This window comes from Phodopus roborovskii, unplaced genomic scaffold (genome assembly GCF_943737965.1).
Source record: "Phodopus roborovskii unplaced genomic scaffold, PHOROB, whole genome shotgun sequence".
NCBI classification, from domain to species: Eukaryota; Metazoa; Chordata; class Mammalia; order Rodentia; family Cricetidae; genus Phodopus; species Phodopus roborovskii.
Genome location: NW_026125295.1, coordinates 9,999,630 through 10,017,121, shown reverse-complemented (window position 1 = coordinate 10,017,121; position 17,492 = coordinate 9,999,630). Strand labels below are relative to the sequence as shown.

General features: G+C 43.7%; 1 protein-coding gene across 1 annotated transcript in view; it reads right to left on the bottom strand.

Moving 5' to 3' along the window:
* Snrk (SNF related kinase) overlaps positions 1 to 17,492 on the bottom strand; it is a 52,193-nt gene that overhangs the window by 6,722 nt on the left and 27,979 nt on the right. Inside the window, exons 3-4 of the mRNA XM_051202806.1 lie at positions 4,934 to 5,075; positions 420 to 632 (exon numbers count right to left, since the gene is read on the bottom strand). Coding sequence (XP_051058763.1) covers positions 420 to 632; positions 4,934 to 5,075 — 355 coding nt within the window. The remainder of the gene's footprint in view (positions 1 to 419; positions 633 to 4,933; positions 5,076 to 17,492) is intronic.

The window sequence follows — 17,492 nt, the reverse complement described above, 5'->3', positions numbered from 1 at the left end:
TCAGGGAACAGATCTACAGCCAGCCCCAAGTGGCCACCCCATGGTTACCTCTTGCTTGCTTTCCTGAGTGGGGGCATCTGTTTCATTAAACACATTAAGTAACTGCTGCTCTTCATGTCTGGACGAGCTCTACTGTTTCCAGACAGGACTTCTTACCTAACTGACTCATCACTAGAACAGAGCAGGAGCACTATCATCCTGCACTTTCCTGAACTGCACTACTGACGTTACTAAAAATGGCTGGTTTTGATGGATTTCATGAGCAACTACATAATATGCAGCTGCAGGATGCTGCAGAGATGGCCCCAAGGAGTAGATAGCAAACTCTTTAGGCTTGGGGCCACTCCGTCCTGCTAAGTACCATGCAGCCAGAGGTGAGCCTGTCATGATGCCCCTAGTACTGACAAACACAGACGTACTCTACGATGGCGTCTCGGTCTGCGATGTCCCCGAGCACCATACGCTGGATGATGCTATTGTGCTCCTCTTCTGAGAGGTTCTTGTAGGACACGAGGGGGATGTTATACTTGGTGGCTGGTGAGGGGTCCACTCCCTGGAGCCAAGGGTGGCTTTCAATCTCTTCCAGAGAGGCTCTCCTTTTGGGGTCTCTCTGCAGCATCCGTGTGATCAGGCTGTGAAGGAAGGGAGTCGGTTACTGAAGCAGACTGTTTGCAAGCAACGATGGTGTCACCACAAACATGGTTTCTTAAACAGTCACAATTTCAAGGCTCACTGACAAATGAGAACCTGGTGTTGCTGTATTTATAAAATAAAACATTCTCAGCCTCTTGTCGTCCTGACGTCCCTGCTTTTTAAATGACAACCCCTGCCCCTGAATCGCAAGCTGGCCTAGTGCACACAAACACTGCAGTGCGCAGCTTGTTTCACAGGAACGGAAGACTCCTGATGGAAACAATGCCATCTATGGACTTTTTAAGACTGTGTTGACAAAAGTAAACAAGGAATACTTGATGCTGAAACAGTGAAAGCAGGGCTCATGGGGACAAACAGCTGGTTGCTCCAACTGTCTCCCCTTCGTGTGGAAGGCTACACTGGGTTCATGTCACTGAACACAAGGGGCAGTGGCTAGTGACAGTGGATGGAAAGCCCTCAGAAAAGGAGGGCTACATCAGTGCCCAGTGAGACACGAGAAAGAAACCCAGTCCTCAGCAGAGGACGAGAAGGAAGCTGTGAGCTTAGCACTGGCTCTGGAAGACACCACTCCTTTCTGTACAATTACCTTAAAAGAACTTCTGAACAATGTTTCAAAAACTAGCGCAGATCAAACCCACAGGGGAAACGAGGAGCCATCAGCAAGACCGCAACAGCAAATCATATTGCAGACAATGCATAACACCCGTACAGATTTTCTTTCACTGTTACTGTGCTCACATAGAAACAAAACTTGGAAATAACCACCGTCATTGAACAAAAGTTACCAATGGACACATTTAAGATCTTAAATATAAGAAAATTCAGGAAATGAAATACAAAGCCTAGGAGACACTTCTCTGTAGGCTGAGATAGAAAATACCAAGAATGAAAGATGAGACAGTGCAAATAGCTAACAGCCGGACATCAGAGTGCCAAGAGGGTATGAAAAAAAAAAAGGAAGAAAGCATATTTGGGAAGGTAGTAGCTGAGACTTTTCCAAATTCATGAAGAATGTGACTCATAAGCTAGAGAGCCTAACGTCTAAGCCCCACACGTGAACGCCCCAGGAGAAAAGCGGAGCCTGCAGCAGGGCTGTAAGGCAGACCGCTGACTTTTCAGTGCAGCAATGGACTCCGACAAGCACTGGAAGGACATCCAGCGCAGAGAACGAAGGGCCAGGGCTCTCTAGTCAGGGGGTGGCCTTCGTGGATACATAGCATGAGGACATTCCCAAGGCGGCATTAACCACCAACAGCAAACGAAAATACGAAGGAAGTAATTTTTGTGGAAGAATGTAATTCTAACAGAAGGGAGCTGGCAAAGTTCACGTTAAACATCTAGAAGATTATCAACAATTTCTAACTATATAACATTAAATTTGTACAGTTAGAAAAACTTACTAAAGTATTAGATGATAGTTAATATTTTGTTTTAGAAGACAATATAGATAAGTATTAAGTGTAGATTTTTTTTTAAAAAAACTAAAATAATAGCCTACAACTCCCCAGCTAGCTGAAACATAAGATAAATGGCAGCACCTCCCTCCAAGGCAGAAGGTCAAAAGGAGAAGTGTAGAGACGTACGCACACTTGTATCTACCCCTGGCCACAACAAATGCAGACGGAACAAGCTCTACAGCTCAAAAACAGCGACTGCTGTGAAATTCAACAAAGTCCAGACCTTTCAAAAGGATGAGGGAAACTATCACACACAGATGCTGATCCAACCAAGGCAGGTGTGCGTGGCCCTGAAAACACCACACACAGCCTGAACAGGGAGCATTACTCTGGTGTAAACTGACAGAGAACTAATTCAATTCATCAAGAAGACAGTAGTTTTCAACTTACCTACATCTAAGAACTTTACCTCAAAACTCTTAAAGCAAAAACTGACAAAGCGTAAGAATAAAGTTACCATCACAGTGGAAGATGATCTCAGTAGGTGAAGAAAACTCTGGATGCAAAAAACTTTTAAAAATGTAATTAATGAAAAAATATAACTAATGAGCTTGACCTTAAAGATGTATGTAGACCTCTGACCCCAACTTGAAGATACATTCTATCAAGAACAAGACTATAACAATTATCTTCTTGATAGGCATAAACAAACCTGAAAAAAAGTGAAAATATTGTAACACACAGACTATATTCTTTAACTATAATGTAGCTAAGAAATCAAAAGCATCAGCTAAGTAGAAATAAAACCACCTGTAAACAAGGCAGGCATCAAATAAGACAATGAAAAATGGAAATTCTATGAGTTGAATAACAAGGACTATTGATCAAATTCAGTATGATGAAGCTAACCTGTCCCAGAAGCAATTTATAGCCCTAAACCTAAATATTTTAATCATAAAAGAAATTCTATGAGCTGAATAACTACGGTTCTGAATAACAGAATCAGCTCCTGGTTCAGGTAGAAGAAATAACACAGCACCAGGACAGGCAGAAAGCATCAAAGCCAGTCCTCGGGAAGAGACAGAGGAAGCAGCAGGCTTCAGACAAGAGGAGGAAGCATGCGCACACAGCAGCACCCTGGTTAGTAAAGGTCTCACAGCCACTCAAGGCCAGGACATCGAACAATTAGATAAAATGGGCAAGTTCCTTAAAATATGCCACTTGGCAAAACACTAGAAAAAGTTGGTGTTTTTTTTGTTTTTGGAGACAGGGTTTCTCTGTGTAGCATTGGCTGTCCTGGAACAAGCTATGTAAACCACCTGCCCCTGCCTTTGGAAGACTGGAATTATTAAAGGGATGCAGCACCACCATCCACTGTTTTATTTCTTATCGGAATGGTCTTACAGTTACTAAAACAATCCTAGGAAGGAGACACGGAGGCAACCTCTCAGACCTTAGGAAAGGAGTATCCATGATGATTCTATAACTTGTAGGTTTAATGACGTAGTCTGATGTAAAGTGAGATTTTGTTTTTAATGGGGGACAAAGAAGATAATCTGACCTGCACTTGGTGTATACCTGCTTCCTAAGGGGAATAGTAAGAGCAAGAACCTGAATCACCACCCCCACACACAGCCCCCCCCCCGTCCTACAGCACAAAATCACCTGTGTGCTCCAACCTAAAATCACTACCAACACACACATATACAGAGCCTCCCATGTGCCCCCAGCCTAAATCACCAACACATATACTCACAGCACACACACTTCTAGACTCATATGTGAACTAACCTAAAATCGACAAGCACAGAGGATCTACTGAGTATTACAGTGTAAAACCACCTTGACTAACATAAACATACATGCAGCCTTCATGTGCTCCAGCCTAAAATCAACAACCACCAATTCAGAAAACAGAGCTTCTCATGTGTGCTAGACTAAAATCATCATCACTGCCTCCACAGCCTCCTGTGTGTTACAGCATAAAATCACTACCAACAGCAACACATACACAGCCTCCCATGTGTCCCATCCCCAAACCTCCACCATCACACACACAGAGCCTCACACTATGCTCCAGGCTGAACTAGGTTTTACACTACCCTCATATCATTTTCACAGTACACTGTACCATGCTCACATAGGCAGTAGTAAGCAAAAAAAAAAAAAAAAAAAAAAAAAAAAAAAGCCAGTATTTGAGCCCAGGGTGGGATTCTTACGGGAAGAGAACCCTCAATCTATTGTAGCTCTTCCTTACAGCTGACAGGAAAAATTTAAAACTTTGTTGATGCAGAAAAAAACATTTTAACTGGTAACTACAATCTCAGCTGGTTCATTTAAAAATATCACAAATTTCAAACAGCCCTTTCCATGATGACATTCCTCACTGCACCGGTGACAGCACTGAAAACTCACAGGGAGAAAAACCCCAAAGCCAGCCAGTGCTGGCTTCCCACTGTGGCACACACCAGAGCGTAGCCTTGACTGTGCTGTGGGAAGACACGTGAATTCAAGACATGCCACCACGAGACAGTCAGGAGGAACCCCGCAACGATATGCTCCTGCCAAGAGGAAAGCCCAAGTCTTTTCTGGAATCTCAAACAGTTCCAAACAGTCTTGCTTTTGCCACTGAAGAAAAAGGCAGCTGCCAGGGCAGGGCGTTTTTTGGAGGCTGAAAAGGCAAAATGGACTTGAATGTACTCTTCCTTTGAATTTCTTATCAAATACTAATGGGTGGCCCCAAACAATAACAGTAGAAACATTAACCTCATGAGTTAAATGAACTCAAATCCTCGCACACTGAAGTTATGTCAGGTTCTCGTCCCCTTTGGTGAGTTAGTGCCTGTTTAATGGAGGTGCACTATGTGCACAGCTTTACTTACTCCCTGCACCCTGCAGACACACGGGGCGGCACAGTGTACTTGCAGTCCATGATCATGGTCAGTGTCTCGCTGTCATTGGCCTCTTGGAAGGGTGGCTGACCACACACCAGCATGAAAAGGATTACACCCAGGCTCCATATGTCTACAAAGGAAAGACAACATTTAAGTATCATAGTTTGTAGAAAACCAGAACATTAGGACAAGGCTAATAAGTATTTTATACTTAAAGTAAAAATACACAAAGCAGACTGTAAACCCTCAACAGAGCAGAGGGGTCAGAGGAAAACTAGGAAATCTGTGTGCCCAGGCTTCAGCCAAGGGATGAGATCTGCTTTCTCCAACTGACTATAGCACACCTAGCATTAAAAACATTAAAACTGAGGCTGCAAATGTTGTTCTCACTCTGCAGCTCAGAGACTATCACACAAACCATACAAATCCAAACTGGGTCTGTACCACATTACACAGTAGAGCTGGGCCTAAGGGTTAAGTACTCAGCCTGCAAACTGCTCAACAGAAAAGTTAAGACATGGGGACTGGGAGCCAGCTTCCCTGTTAGGAGCTGGCTGCCCTTGGCACAGGGCCTCTTGTACAGCAAACTCCAGAGGATCTGATGCCCTCTCTTGGTCTCCATGGGCACTGCACTCCTATGCCCGCCCCCCATCCCACAACACACATTGCTAGAAACAGCTGAGAGCCATGATAGCAGTAGACTCACCCTCTGAAACTGTAAGCCCACAATAAACTCTTTCTCCTATAAGTTGCCTTGGTTACCATGCCTTAGGACAGCAATACAAGCATAAGACAGACAAGGGTCAGTTCCTCAAGCAAATGAACAGTTTCTGTCTGCTGCATGGTGCATGGTTAGCGGGGCAACTACTAGGAGATCAACACAACAAGCAGACACCACAGACTGTATTGTTTCTCCGTACAGAACTACTTAGAAGTTGAGGAACTTAGAAATACAGCGCTGCACTAATGGACACAACTTTAAAGCACTTCCAGAAGAGCCATATGGTAACACAACAGACAGCTGAAGTAGACAGCCCTCCATGAAGAAGAGGGGTCAGCACCGAGCATGCAGACTTGTCCTTACCATCCACAGCGTAGCTTTAACAGCGTATGTAGCATTATGTAAGGGAATCCACAGACTCCTACAGCACATGCATGGGAATGTCTATGCAGACACTGCTGCAGTTCTTGCTGTGATGAAACAATGACAAAAAGCAACTTTTACAAGAGGACAGGGCTTATCTGGCTGACACTCTGAGGTTTCAGGTTATCAATGAAGGAACTTAGGGCCACAACTCAAGCAGAAACTTGAAGCAGAAAGCCACGGAACACTGCAGGCTGGCTCACAATTAATCACCTTTCTTATACAGCCTAGGGTCACCTGTCCAGGTAATGCCACCCACAGGTGGCTGGGCCCTCCTATATCAATTAATAAGACAGTCCCGCACAGACATACCCCAGAACCCAGCCCAATGAAGACAATTACTCAACTGAGACTCTTTCATGTGCTTCTAGGCTACGTCAGGTTGACAGTTATGCTAGCAGTATTATTCCCACAGATACACAAGGACCTCAATGCTCTGGAGTTCATATGAGGGGTCCTGGGACCGATCATCTGTGGACACCGAGGGCTGTTTTATATTCCACATTTGTTTTTCTTCTCTCTACTTTACTTTTTGCAATACAAGAGCCAAAGGAAAATGATAAAAACAGGCTTTAGCCAGGTGTGGTGGTACCTACCTAATATACCTCAAGATTGAGGTAGGTATAAGGGTCACAAGTTGAGATAAGCCTGAGAGAGAGCCCATCTCACAACAAAACAAGCAACAACAAATAGTCCATGAAACAAATGTGAAATATTCACAAATGACTTTATAATGTGTGGATCTGGGCTGGAAAGATGCTTAAATGCGTTAAGTCTGGAGCTTGCATCCCCAGAACCTACATAAATGTCAAATGGGCAGGACAGCCTGCCTGTATCTATCCTTGGAGAGAGGAGACTGCATCCCCATAATAAGCTGTCTAGTAATTAGCCATCTTTAGAAATTAGCCATCTCGGGATCTCTGGTTTGATTGACTCTGCTTCACTGAAGAGCTATCATAGGTAACTTTGGGCCTCCACATATATGCATGCAAACACACAGGCACACACGTACACACGCGCATGCGCGCGCGCGCGCGCACACACACACACACACACACACACAGAGGAGAAATGGAAGAAAAATGCAAATGTGTGGCAGTAATCTATATCCCCATAAAGCCACTGTGGGCAGTGAAAGGAAAAACCCTGACACCTTGCTAAGTGTTTAACACAAATGTTCAAAGGGCCGAGCTGCCCTTACTCAGCAACAGCAGGGTGACTCTTGCTTTTACAGGATTTTCATTTCACTGAGGCAAGCCAGAGCCACGTTCACAAAGGCACCAAGGCGATAAGAGAAAGAAAACCCAGTGGATAGGCATGGTGAAAAAGGATGACAAGGGAGGCTTCAAAGTAATGAGGCGGACTGACAATGACTCAAGAAACTGAGTCCTATCATGGGTCTGAACACTAGGTCCCCAACAAGTGGTGTCATTTTCCTGGGTTGAGAGCTCTTAGGAGGGAGTCTGGCATGGTTCAGGTAGGCAACTAGGGGTGGCCTTGAAGATGATGATGGATTGAAAATTCATAGACCTTTCTTCCATTTCTGTCATGAAATTTGGTCACAGTGATACAAAAGCTAATGCAGAAAACTGGTAGCAGAAGTGTGTTGTTGCTGTGCTGTACCTGACCATCAATATTAGACGTCAATACTAGAAGCTGCCTCGTGGGAGTATAGAGATGAGTTTGGAGGCACAAGCTAGGGAAGCCCCGGAGTGTATGACCTCTGCTTGGTGGGCCTTCTGGTCAGAAGTCTGAAGACTAGAGAGACAAAAACATGAATAGCAAAGGCTGTGTCCGTGAGGCTTCAGGTAGAAATATGGCCTTTATGAAGAACTGGACTGAAGGGCATTTGTGTTAGTAAACTGATGCATTCTTCCTATTCCTGGGATTCTAAGTGAAGCTGAATTCAAGAGTAATGAGCTAATTTGTTTGGTGGAGAAAATTTCAAGGCAGTGTGCCATGGTCATCGTTGCAGCTTTCAGACAACTTTACAGTGAATGACATAAAAGTGCAAGATTTGAAAAGCAGTGTGGCAAGAAATAGAGCATGCTCACAGGGAAAGCTAAGGGAAGATAGAGCAGTCAGCTGCAGCTAGGACAGGGAAGCTGCACTCTGCACCGAACCCGGAGAGGGTTCCAGAGTGTAAAAATGCAAACCCATTTAAAATATTCATTTAAAAGGACAGCACCATAGGGGTGTCCTGTTCAAACAGAAAAGTGTTTTCCAGGGTAAATCATGCAGGCACCTAGAAGCTGCTGTAGCTGGGGTCCAAGGTTAGCCAGGTACTTCTTGAGGTGGCAGAACTCAGTACGGTCTATGAGGTACTGGTTTGGAAGGCACACAAAATGCAAGAGTGATGGTGTCCTGGAGGTCTGCACAAGTGTTCTACCAAAAAGTATGTAAGCCCAGGCGATGTGAGGCAATCAAGCACCCAGCAGGAAGCCCCCTAGTAGGCATGCAAAAAGCTCTGAGGGTAAAGCCCAAGGGACAATGCAGATCCCAGGATGTTAGAGAACATGGCACACAGCAGTAGAATGTTATTTTAAGGTGTGTGACTTTTGTTTATGCTGCACTTGTTTTAACTCTGAAGCTGTGGTGGTCCTAATAAGGAGCTGAATGGCCAATAGTAAGACACGAGCAAGGATGGGCGGGGCTGGCAGGCAGAGAGTATAAGTAGAAGGAGCAAGGAGAGGAGGGTGTCAGGGGCCAGCCACCCAGCCACCCAGCCACCCAGCCACCCAGCTCCACAGCAATCCATGGAGTAAGAGTAAGATTTACCAGACTAAGAGGACAGGAAAAGCCCAGAGGCAAAAGGTAGACGGGTTAATTTAAGGTAAGAAAAGCAGGCAAGAAACAAGCCAAGCTAAGGCTGGACACTCCAAACTAGTAAGACTCCATGTGTGATTTACTTGAGAGCTGGGTGGTGCCCCCCCCCCAGCCAAAAGAAAAAACACAATGCACAGGGCACCTACTGAGAGAAGCTGTAGCTCCTGAGTGGAGCCAACCTAATAAGTCAGGGTTACTAGTGCCGCGATGAGACACCACAACCAAAAGCAAATGGGGCCCACATTACTGTCCCTCACTGGAGGAAGTCAGGGCAGGAGTATGGTAGTCTGAATGTAACTGGTTCCATAATCTCATAGGGAGGGGCACTACTGGTAGGTGTGGCCTTGCTGGAGGAAGTGCGTCATCGCTGGGGCGGGCTTTGAGGTTTCCTACGCCCAGTGTCTCAGTCAACTTCTTGTTGCCTGCAAGATGTAGGACCCCCAGCTACTCCTCCAGCTCCACATCTGCCTACATGCAGCCATGCTCCCTATCATGATGATAACGAACTAAACCTCTGAACTGAAGGTGAACCACCCCAATTAAATATTTTCTTTGTAAGAGTTGCTGTGGTCATGGTTTCTCTTCACAGCAATAGAAACCCTAAGACAGGAACTCAAGCAGGGAGGGAACCTGGAGGCAGGAGCTGATACAGAAGCCATAGAGAGGAGCTGCTTACTGGTTTGTTTTCCTAGCTTGCTCAGCCTGCTTTCTTATAGAACCCAGGATCATCAGCCCAGGGATGGTACCACCCACAATGGGCTGTGTCTGTCCCCATCAATCACTAATTAAGAAAATGCCTAAAACCTTGCCTACCCTATAGCTGATCTTATGGAGGCATTTTCTTAATTAAGGTTCCTTCTTCTCAGATGACTTTAGTGTGTGCCAAGCTGACATAAAACTCTCCAGCATAGAGCCCATAAGTGTTGCAAATGTTAGGGCCACAAGAAGGAACTCAGATGATGCCAGCACATGCTCCAGCTGCCAAACATGGGTGATCAGATTTGTTTTGCTTGCTGGGTTTCAGTCTTTGGAACAGTCTCTCCTTTTTCTCCTCTTAGTTGCCCCTTTTAGAAGGGCAATGTTCACTCTGATCCACTGCATATTGAAAATATTTCACTTTCTTTTTTTATTATACAGGGTTCACAGCTAAGAAAAATGGACTTTGAACTTTGGACCTCAGAACAGCGTAGGGATTGGTATGACTACGGGAACTAAACACATTTTACATTAGCCTTTGGGAGCCAGGAGCTTAGATCTAGGCCGTTCCCCCAATGGCTCCTATTTTGAGCACTTGGTCCTGGCTTATGGTGCTATTTGAAGGCTGTGGCACCTTTAGGAGGTGAAGCCTGGCAAAGATCAGTCAGGATCAGGCCTTGGAGGGTAACCCCTAGCCCTGCTTCTAGGCTTACTCTCCCTGCTCCTGACATAATGAAATGCCCTGAAACCACAGCCTAATACAAACCTTTCCTCGCTGGGTTGCTGCTTCCAGGTCATTTGATCACAATGCTGAGAAAGCTAATAAAGGTCTCAGGATCAGAAAGGCCACTAAGAAAATTACCTCTCACAAGCTGGAAAGGGAAGTGACATTATCTTAATTAAAAAAAAAAATCATTTCAGTCCTATTTCATTTTTTTTCATTAAAAAATTCAATACATCTACAAACTCCCAAGATGTAGATGACAGCCTGAGCCTGAGATGTTGGTACTGCAAGGACCCACCATCTAGGCCCAGACTGTTGGAAACTGGGACACAGGGGAACACATTACCTTTATTAAAAAATAAAATCACTAATGGGATTTTTGTGCAGATATGTTAACAAACAGCAAGCATCTAAGCCAAACTTAAAGACATCACTACTTCAAGTGACATTGTGATTTCAGACCCAGATATACAGGCTCTTGGCTAACAAAAATGAAAAAATAAGTGCTCATTTAGTAAATTTAATACATGAAGATGTGGACAGATCTAAGTCTGATGTTATAGAAGATAGGAATCACTGGCTGCTTTCCAAATGAATCCCAAAGCATCCCCTGCTGATACACAGTAGGATTATCAGTCACAAAATAGCTGAATGGTGCTAATTTTTAGGTTGGTGTAGAGTTTATATTAGAAAGTCTTTTTTAGGCAGGCTACCAAAAGATCAAAATGAAAAGACAAAAGAACACTCCAATTAAAAAACAATTTCTAAAGCAAATTACCTAAAATAAAGATTAGAAAGTAATAAAAATAGTAAGACTGAAAGGTTTCATATAGAAACTTCTATTATTTTCTATAGCTGGAAGTTTCTGTCTCACTCAGTCCCACAGCTGTTTAGTCCCAAATAAATACATGGAGGCTTACATTAATTATAAACTGTTTGGCTGATGGCACAGGATTCTTACTGGCTAGCTCTCTTAATTATTAACCCATTTCTACTAATCTGTGCATCTCCATGTGGTCTTGGCTTACCTGAGCCTCTTGCTTCCTCGGCAGCTACATGGTATGACTCTGCCTACTACCTTTTCTATCCCTGTTTCGATTTCCTGCCTTGCTAGAAACTGCCTGTGCATTGGCTGAAACAGCTTTATTCATCTACCAATAATAGAAACATATATTCACAGCATACATAAGGATCAATTTTTCCTCAAGCTTTCTTTTAACAGAATTAGTCACGAGTCAATAAATAAACAGAACTAGAATGGTCTAAACCCACTGCTAATGAAACATCACCTACAACACCATCTACAGCTGCTAATATGTACATACTTTCTCTCCAAGAGCACTTACTAACAACTGATGTGCAAAGAATTATTTTCAGAAGTATGTGGATCCTGGGGACCTACAATAAACGTTAGGTCCCTTGTTTCCTGTATGATAGTCTACAACCTAACTGCCTGTGTTTTACCAGAACTATGGTCTTCATCCAAAATCACCAGGAGCGCTGGTTACTAAAGATTTTTTCCTGCTCTAAACAAGGTTTGGGGTTAGTCCAAAGGGCACCAAGGCTAGCACACAAATGAACTATCAGGTTATCTCAAAAGATTGCTAAGACTGAAGCTGGGCTAGGGTTACAGGTCAGGAGTAAGGTGTTTGCTGGGCATATGCAAAGCCCTGGATTTGATCCCCAGACAGGTCTTTCACAAAGGCAGCAATGCATCTCTGCCCCTTAGTTTCAGCTATTCCATAGTCTGAAACATGGTCCCTCCTTTATCAGAGCCAAAAGGGATGTGACCATCCCAGGCTCCTTCTCCACACTTGCTTCCCAACAAGATCTGTTGCATCTCAATGCTACTCAAACCGCAGCCCGGCCCTATTCATGGCAGCATAGCATACACTGTGTCTAAACTTAGGAAACAGCATTCTCCACTACTCCCAAGTCATGGTCACAATTCTACCACATGCTTAAATTCTCAAAGAGCTCCTCCTTCAACCCCCACATTCACTGAGGTCCTTCACAGTGTCCTCTAACCTGGAGACCTAACACCAGGACATCTCAGCTGTGGGCTGTCATTAGTTCTTCACCATTGTGCAGAAGTCTCTGAATGTACATCACCTGGACCTGGCTGAGCCCATTACTGGGGTGAACCTAAGACCGTGGGGAACACAGTTCTTCAGATACTGTGGAACGGGGCAGGTAGTGCTTATTTCTAGCCTCTAAAACACAAACCAAAGAGGGGAAAGAGTCTCAGAAGCCTGCAGCAGACTGTGGGGTAATCAGCGAAGACCACTTGAAGTTTGCTTTAGTCAGTTGTTTACTGCCTTGTGAAAACTGGTTTGCTCAAGTCAAAACAGGGAAAAGTTCAAGAAGTTCAACATGACCACGTGGAGGGAACTGAGCCCATGCTCATCAACCAGGAGTCAGGCAGTGCTGGCAGCTGTTCTGACCACTTCCATTCCCTTTCTTCAGGATAGAGTTGCACCTTTTTGGTGAAGGAGATACCAAAGCCAGCACAAACACAGACAGCCACCCAGGCACATTACCAAAGTCTACCTAAACACCCTGATTACCTCAAATTCTTTACCTAATCAGAATATTTCTAAAGAGTATAGTGAAGAATCAGCTATAAATTCACACTTTTACAAAATTAAATCTTTTTTCATGACTAACTCTCCTTTACAAGCTCTAAGGGAAATTATCTAGGTACACTCAGTATTGTTTAATACTGATCTCAAATGTCTAAGCTGTCCATATCATCAAAGTAAAAAACATGGAGACAAGGGTGCATGTTTTTTCGTGATGCTTCAGTGCGGATGCTCTTTCAAAGAGATACCCACTGGAGAATGCTGTCAGGACACAGTGACTTCAAACCTCCACTAGTGCAGAAATATTTCAAGTCAGTACAAATGTGGTCCAATCCATTTGTCTGGTCAGCACAACACAACTAGAGTGAGCATAGTTGGCATGACAAACTTGAAACTTTGGTTTAACAGCTGCTAAGGCAAGCTGCCGTCTGCTTCTGTTGGTTTGTATTCTGCATAAAGGCTAAGGTGTGACTGAAAATGAGTGGAAAGCCAGTAAAATATCAGCTGCAGAAATCCCTTTACATAGAAATGCCTAGCTAAGACAAATAGGCTTCCTTTAGAAGTCACAAGCGTTTCACAAAACGAAGCTTGGGGAAACTGAGGCAGCCTTTACAAAGGACACAGCATTGCCCCCGAAAACTTAAACTCACCAGAAGATGACTTCCTTGCTTGAAGAGAAAGAAAAGTAAACTTCAATGTATTCACTGTTGAAAGTTTCTTTGGGTCAATTCTCCACACCTGACACCTTAACTAGCCATGTGGCATACATTGTACATTGTTTTTCTGATTTCAAAAAGCATCAGTATGGCTTCCTAGAAATTATAGCAAATATATAACCTGGTCAACTCCTTCAGATTGTGTCTTCATATGAAAACTTTACCTAGAAAGTTCTCTCAAAAGTGACGGCCTATTTCTTGGTTGTAAAGTGAACATGTACTGTTCTCTGATTATGAAAGTAAAGCATCTTTAATGTAAGTAAGATTGATCTACTGGAAGCCTGTTGTGAGGCCCCAAGCTCACTGATGTCATAGACTGTCCTAAATACTAGCCTATTAAAGATACTACAGTGTTCATCATTTCCTCCAAGTTCTTTACGTATAGTTTACACACATCCCAATTCTCCACATTTAAAGTACATGCAGCAAGTGCTGACAAATGCAGTTACATAACTACACCACAGTCAGCTGTAGAGCAGCTTCACTGAACCACCATGCATAGTTCCTTTGTGCTGCCCTGTGGTCACCCCTGCTCCCAGTGCAACCCCACGGGGCTACTTTGTGTCCACTAAGCTTTGTCATAAAATGCAGCCAAGTGGTTTCATTAGAGCACGGGGCTCCTCACAGGAGCACTCAGTCTGGGGGCAATTATGAACCATGCAGCTAATGGCATCAATTCTGCTTACAGGCTTCGGGGGGGGGGGGGTTGGCGCTAGGGATTGAACCCAGGGCAAGTGCTCTGCTGAGCCACACTCCCAGCTGTTTACAGGCTATTATATTACATAAATGCTCACTCGCCTTGAGTAAATGCCCAAGAGTATGCTTGCTGGTGCTTGCTAGGTGAGTGTAGACTATTAGTGTCAGAAACAGGCAAGCCATTTCTAAAGAGGTAACTTGATTCTATGGTTCCACCAGAAATGTGCCAGAGTTTGGGTTGTTCCATTCAAGCCAAGTTGCGCTTGAGTGTCCCTGTCACTTCTTGCTATTAACAGTGTAAAAAAATTACAGCCATCCTAATAGGTGCAATTTTCAGCTTGCATTTCCTGAGTGGCCAATGGGACAGAGTCAGAGTGCCTACATGTGTTCACTTGGCATCTCCTTTTCTTTGATGACCTGTCTATACAGGGTTTCCTCTATGTAGCCCTGACTATCCTGAAACTCACTCTGTAGATCAGGCTGGCCTTGAACTCAGATCTGCCTGCTTTGCCTCCCAAGTGCTGGGATTAAAGTTGGTGCCTTTGGCCCATTTTTAAGCTAGGCTGCCTTTTTATCAGTGAGTCCTTTTGCTCTGATAGTGTTTTGAGACAGAATGTTGCGATATAGCTCAAGCTGAACTCCTGCTTCAGACACATTGCCCAACTACTACTGAGCTAAGAATGTTTAATACTGTTCTGGAAACAAGTTCTATATCAGATAAGTGATTTGTAAGTATTTTCTCCCAGCTTATGACTCAGTATCATTTAAGAAGCTGGAGTACAAACTTTTGATGAAATCTGATTTATATTTTTCTTTTATAGATCATGTTTTTTGTTGTGGTATCTAAAACACATTTAACTAAGGTTAAGAGTGCAAAAATTGCCACGTTTTCTTCTAAAATTTTCTCTAGACTTACATTTGACCTGTGAGGCAAAGTGAGCTTATATAAATGGTGTAAGGTACTATAAGTTTGCAACCATATTGAGAAATTGCCTTTTCTCCACTGAATCACATTGGCACCTTCTTCTCTGAGAAGTAGCTGAATATATATATGTGTGTTATTTATGGCCTCTGTTCTTTCATTATGTTTAGCCTTTCTTCACAATCTTGATCACTATTGTGTCAAACTACATCCTAAATACTACCATCACTTGTAAGATTAAACATTTTCTTCTACAGTGCCTCCCTACACAAGTTTTTTAATAAGACCTTTTTATCTGCTCAGAAAGGCCAAGCATAGATGAATCCTCATCTTTCCCCCATAAATCTTCATGTACAGTTGAATTAGAATTCATTTGACAGACTGCATACCAAGGGGCCTGCCATTCCTTCTCCCCCAAATAAAGCATCCTTCCAGTCAGCTGTTGCAGGACATTTGATCACAGCATGTGAAAGGCACCTTTTGATTGGCTTAATAAAGAGCTGAACGGCCAATAGCTAGGCAGGAGAGGCTAGGCGGGACTTTTGGGGAACAAGAGAATCTTTGGGAAGAAGAGAGGTAGAGAGAGTCACGGGACAAGAGGACACACAGAGTGGAAGGGAGGTAATAAAGCAGATGAATAGGATCAGGTAAATTAAGTTATAATAAATGCCAAGCTTTCATAATTATAGTAAGTCATCACTGGGGAGCTGGCAGTCTAGCTACATTCGGCATCCAACAAGTGTCAAGGCCACACAGAAGGACCACTGCAGTTGCCACCTGGGCCTCTACACAGCACTCATGACAGTTGGCTGCTATTCACAGGGACTTCCGAAAGCGGGCTCAGCAACTTCCAAGAGTTGGGACCATTAAATGTAGTGATCACTGGTGCCTGTGAACCTGAAGTGGGGCAGAGCGCCAGCACAGCAGGCAGCCCAGCCACCACCTAGCAGTTTAAGGCAAGAAAATGTTGCAGGCAACCAATAAAGCCTGGTCCTGACTGGGGGAAAAAAAAAAAAAACAAAAACCTCTAAATGGGTACAGTATGCTTAAAAATGTGCTTAGACACTGAAGAAAGAAAATGAGTATAGACCGTCATAGAAATATAGTTTAAAAATAGTAAAGTAAAATCTTAACTACTGAATTAAATCAGCCTATATATTTTAAGAATGTCTTAACTTCCAAGTAGAAGGCAGAAAATGTGTTGCATTGGGGGAGAGGTTATGCCTTTGTTTTCACAGGAAACAAAGAGCTCTGGATTTCTTTAAAATTAATAAAGATCAGATTTTATTGGGAGAGAACTCGTGAAAATCTTGGCCACAGACATGAAGGAAGAAACCAAGAAGAACTACAAGACAGGTGACGCATGCGCTGACCCCTTGACGTGGGAACAGCTCTGAGGCTGAAGGAGACAGAGTCCTCATTATCACGTGCCACCCTTTCATATGGCACGGATGGGAATTTACATTACAGTTTGGTTATATAGTCCAAACAGACTTATAAAGTTGACAGATTCCCTTTACCTGCTCAAACATAGAACAAAACATTATCTTTAGCTGATTTGTACACACTGTACTATTCCATACGTGTGTCAACGCAGATGCGTGTGTTTTCAGAAAAGAAGAGCAGACACTAGTGAAGGCAAGCAGCCTCTCAGGGGTCTCTGTTGCAGTTCCCTCAGGAATCAGCACCCAGAACAGCTTCAAAACTGCTGGCTGAGATGGTCCCGTCTCACAGACAGACTATCCAGGCAGGACTTCAAATAAGCCCCACACTTTCCCATCACACAGAGACTGAACAAAAAATAATACAGCTAGCATTCCCAGAACTCCATCATTATCTCCTAAAAATGGGTCTCCTAAAAATGACATCACCCCAGACAGCACCCACATTCCCAAGAGTGGAGTGGGCGGTTTCTGTGTGCACAATGGAGATTTGCCCTTGTTTGGGGGAGAGGAGTGGTTGTAAGATGCTGCTGGCCACAGTCAGGGGAAAACTGCGTGTGTGTTTCTACTCTTGTCTAAGGTACTGTACCTATGCAGCTCATTCAAACTGCATGTGTGTTTCTACTCTTGTCTAAGGTACTGTACCTATGCAGCTCATTCAAACTGCATGTGTGTTTCTACTCTTGTCTAAGGTACTGTACCTATGCAGCTCATTCAAACTGCACGTGTGTTTCTACTCTTGTTTAAGGTACTGTACCTATGCAGCTCATTCAAAATGTAAAGTTCTAGTCTTTGAAAG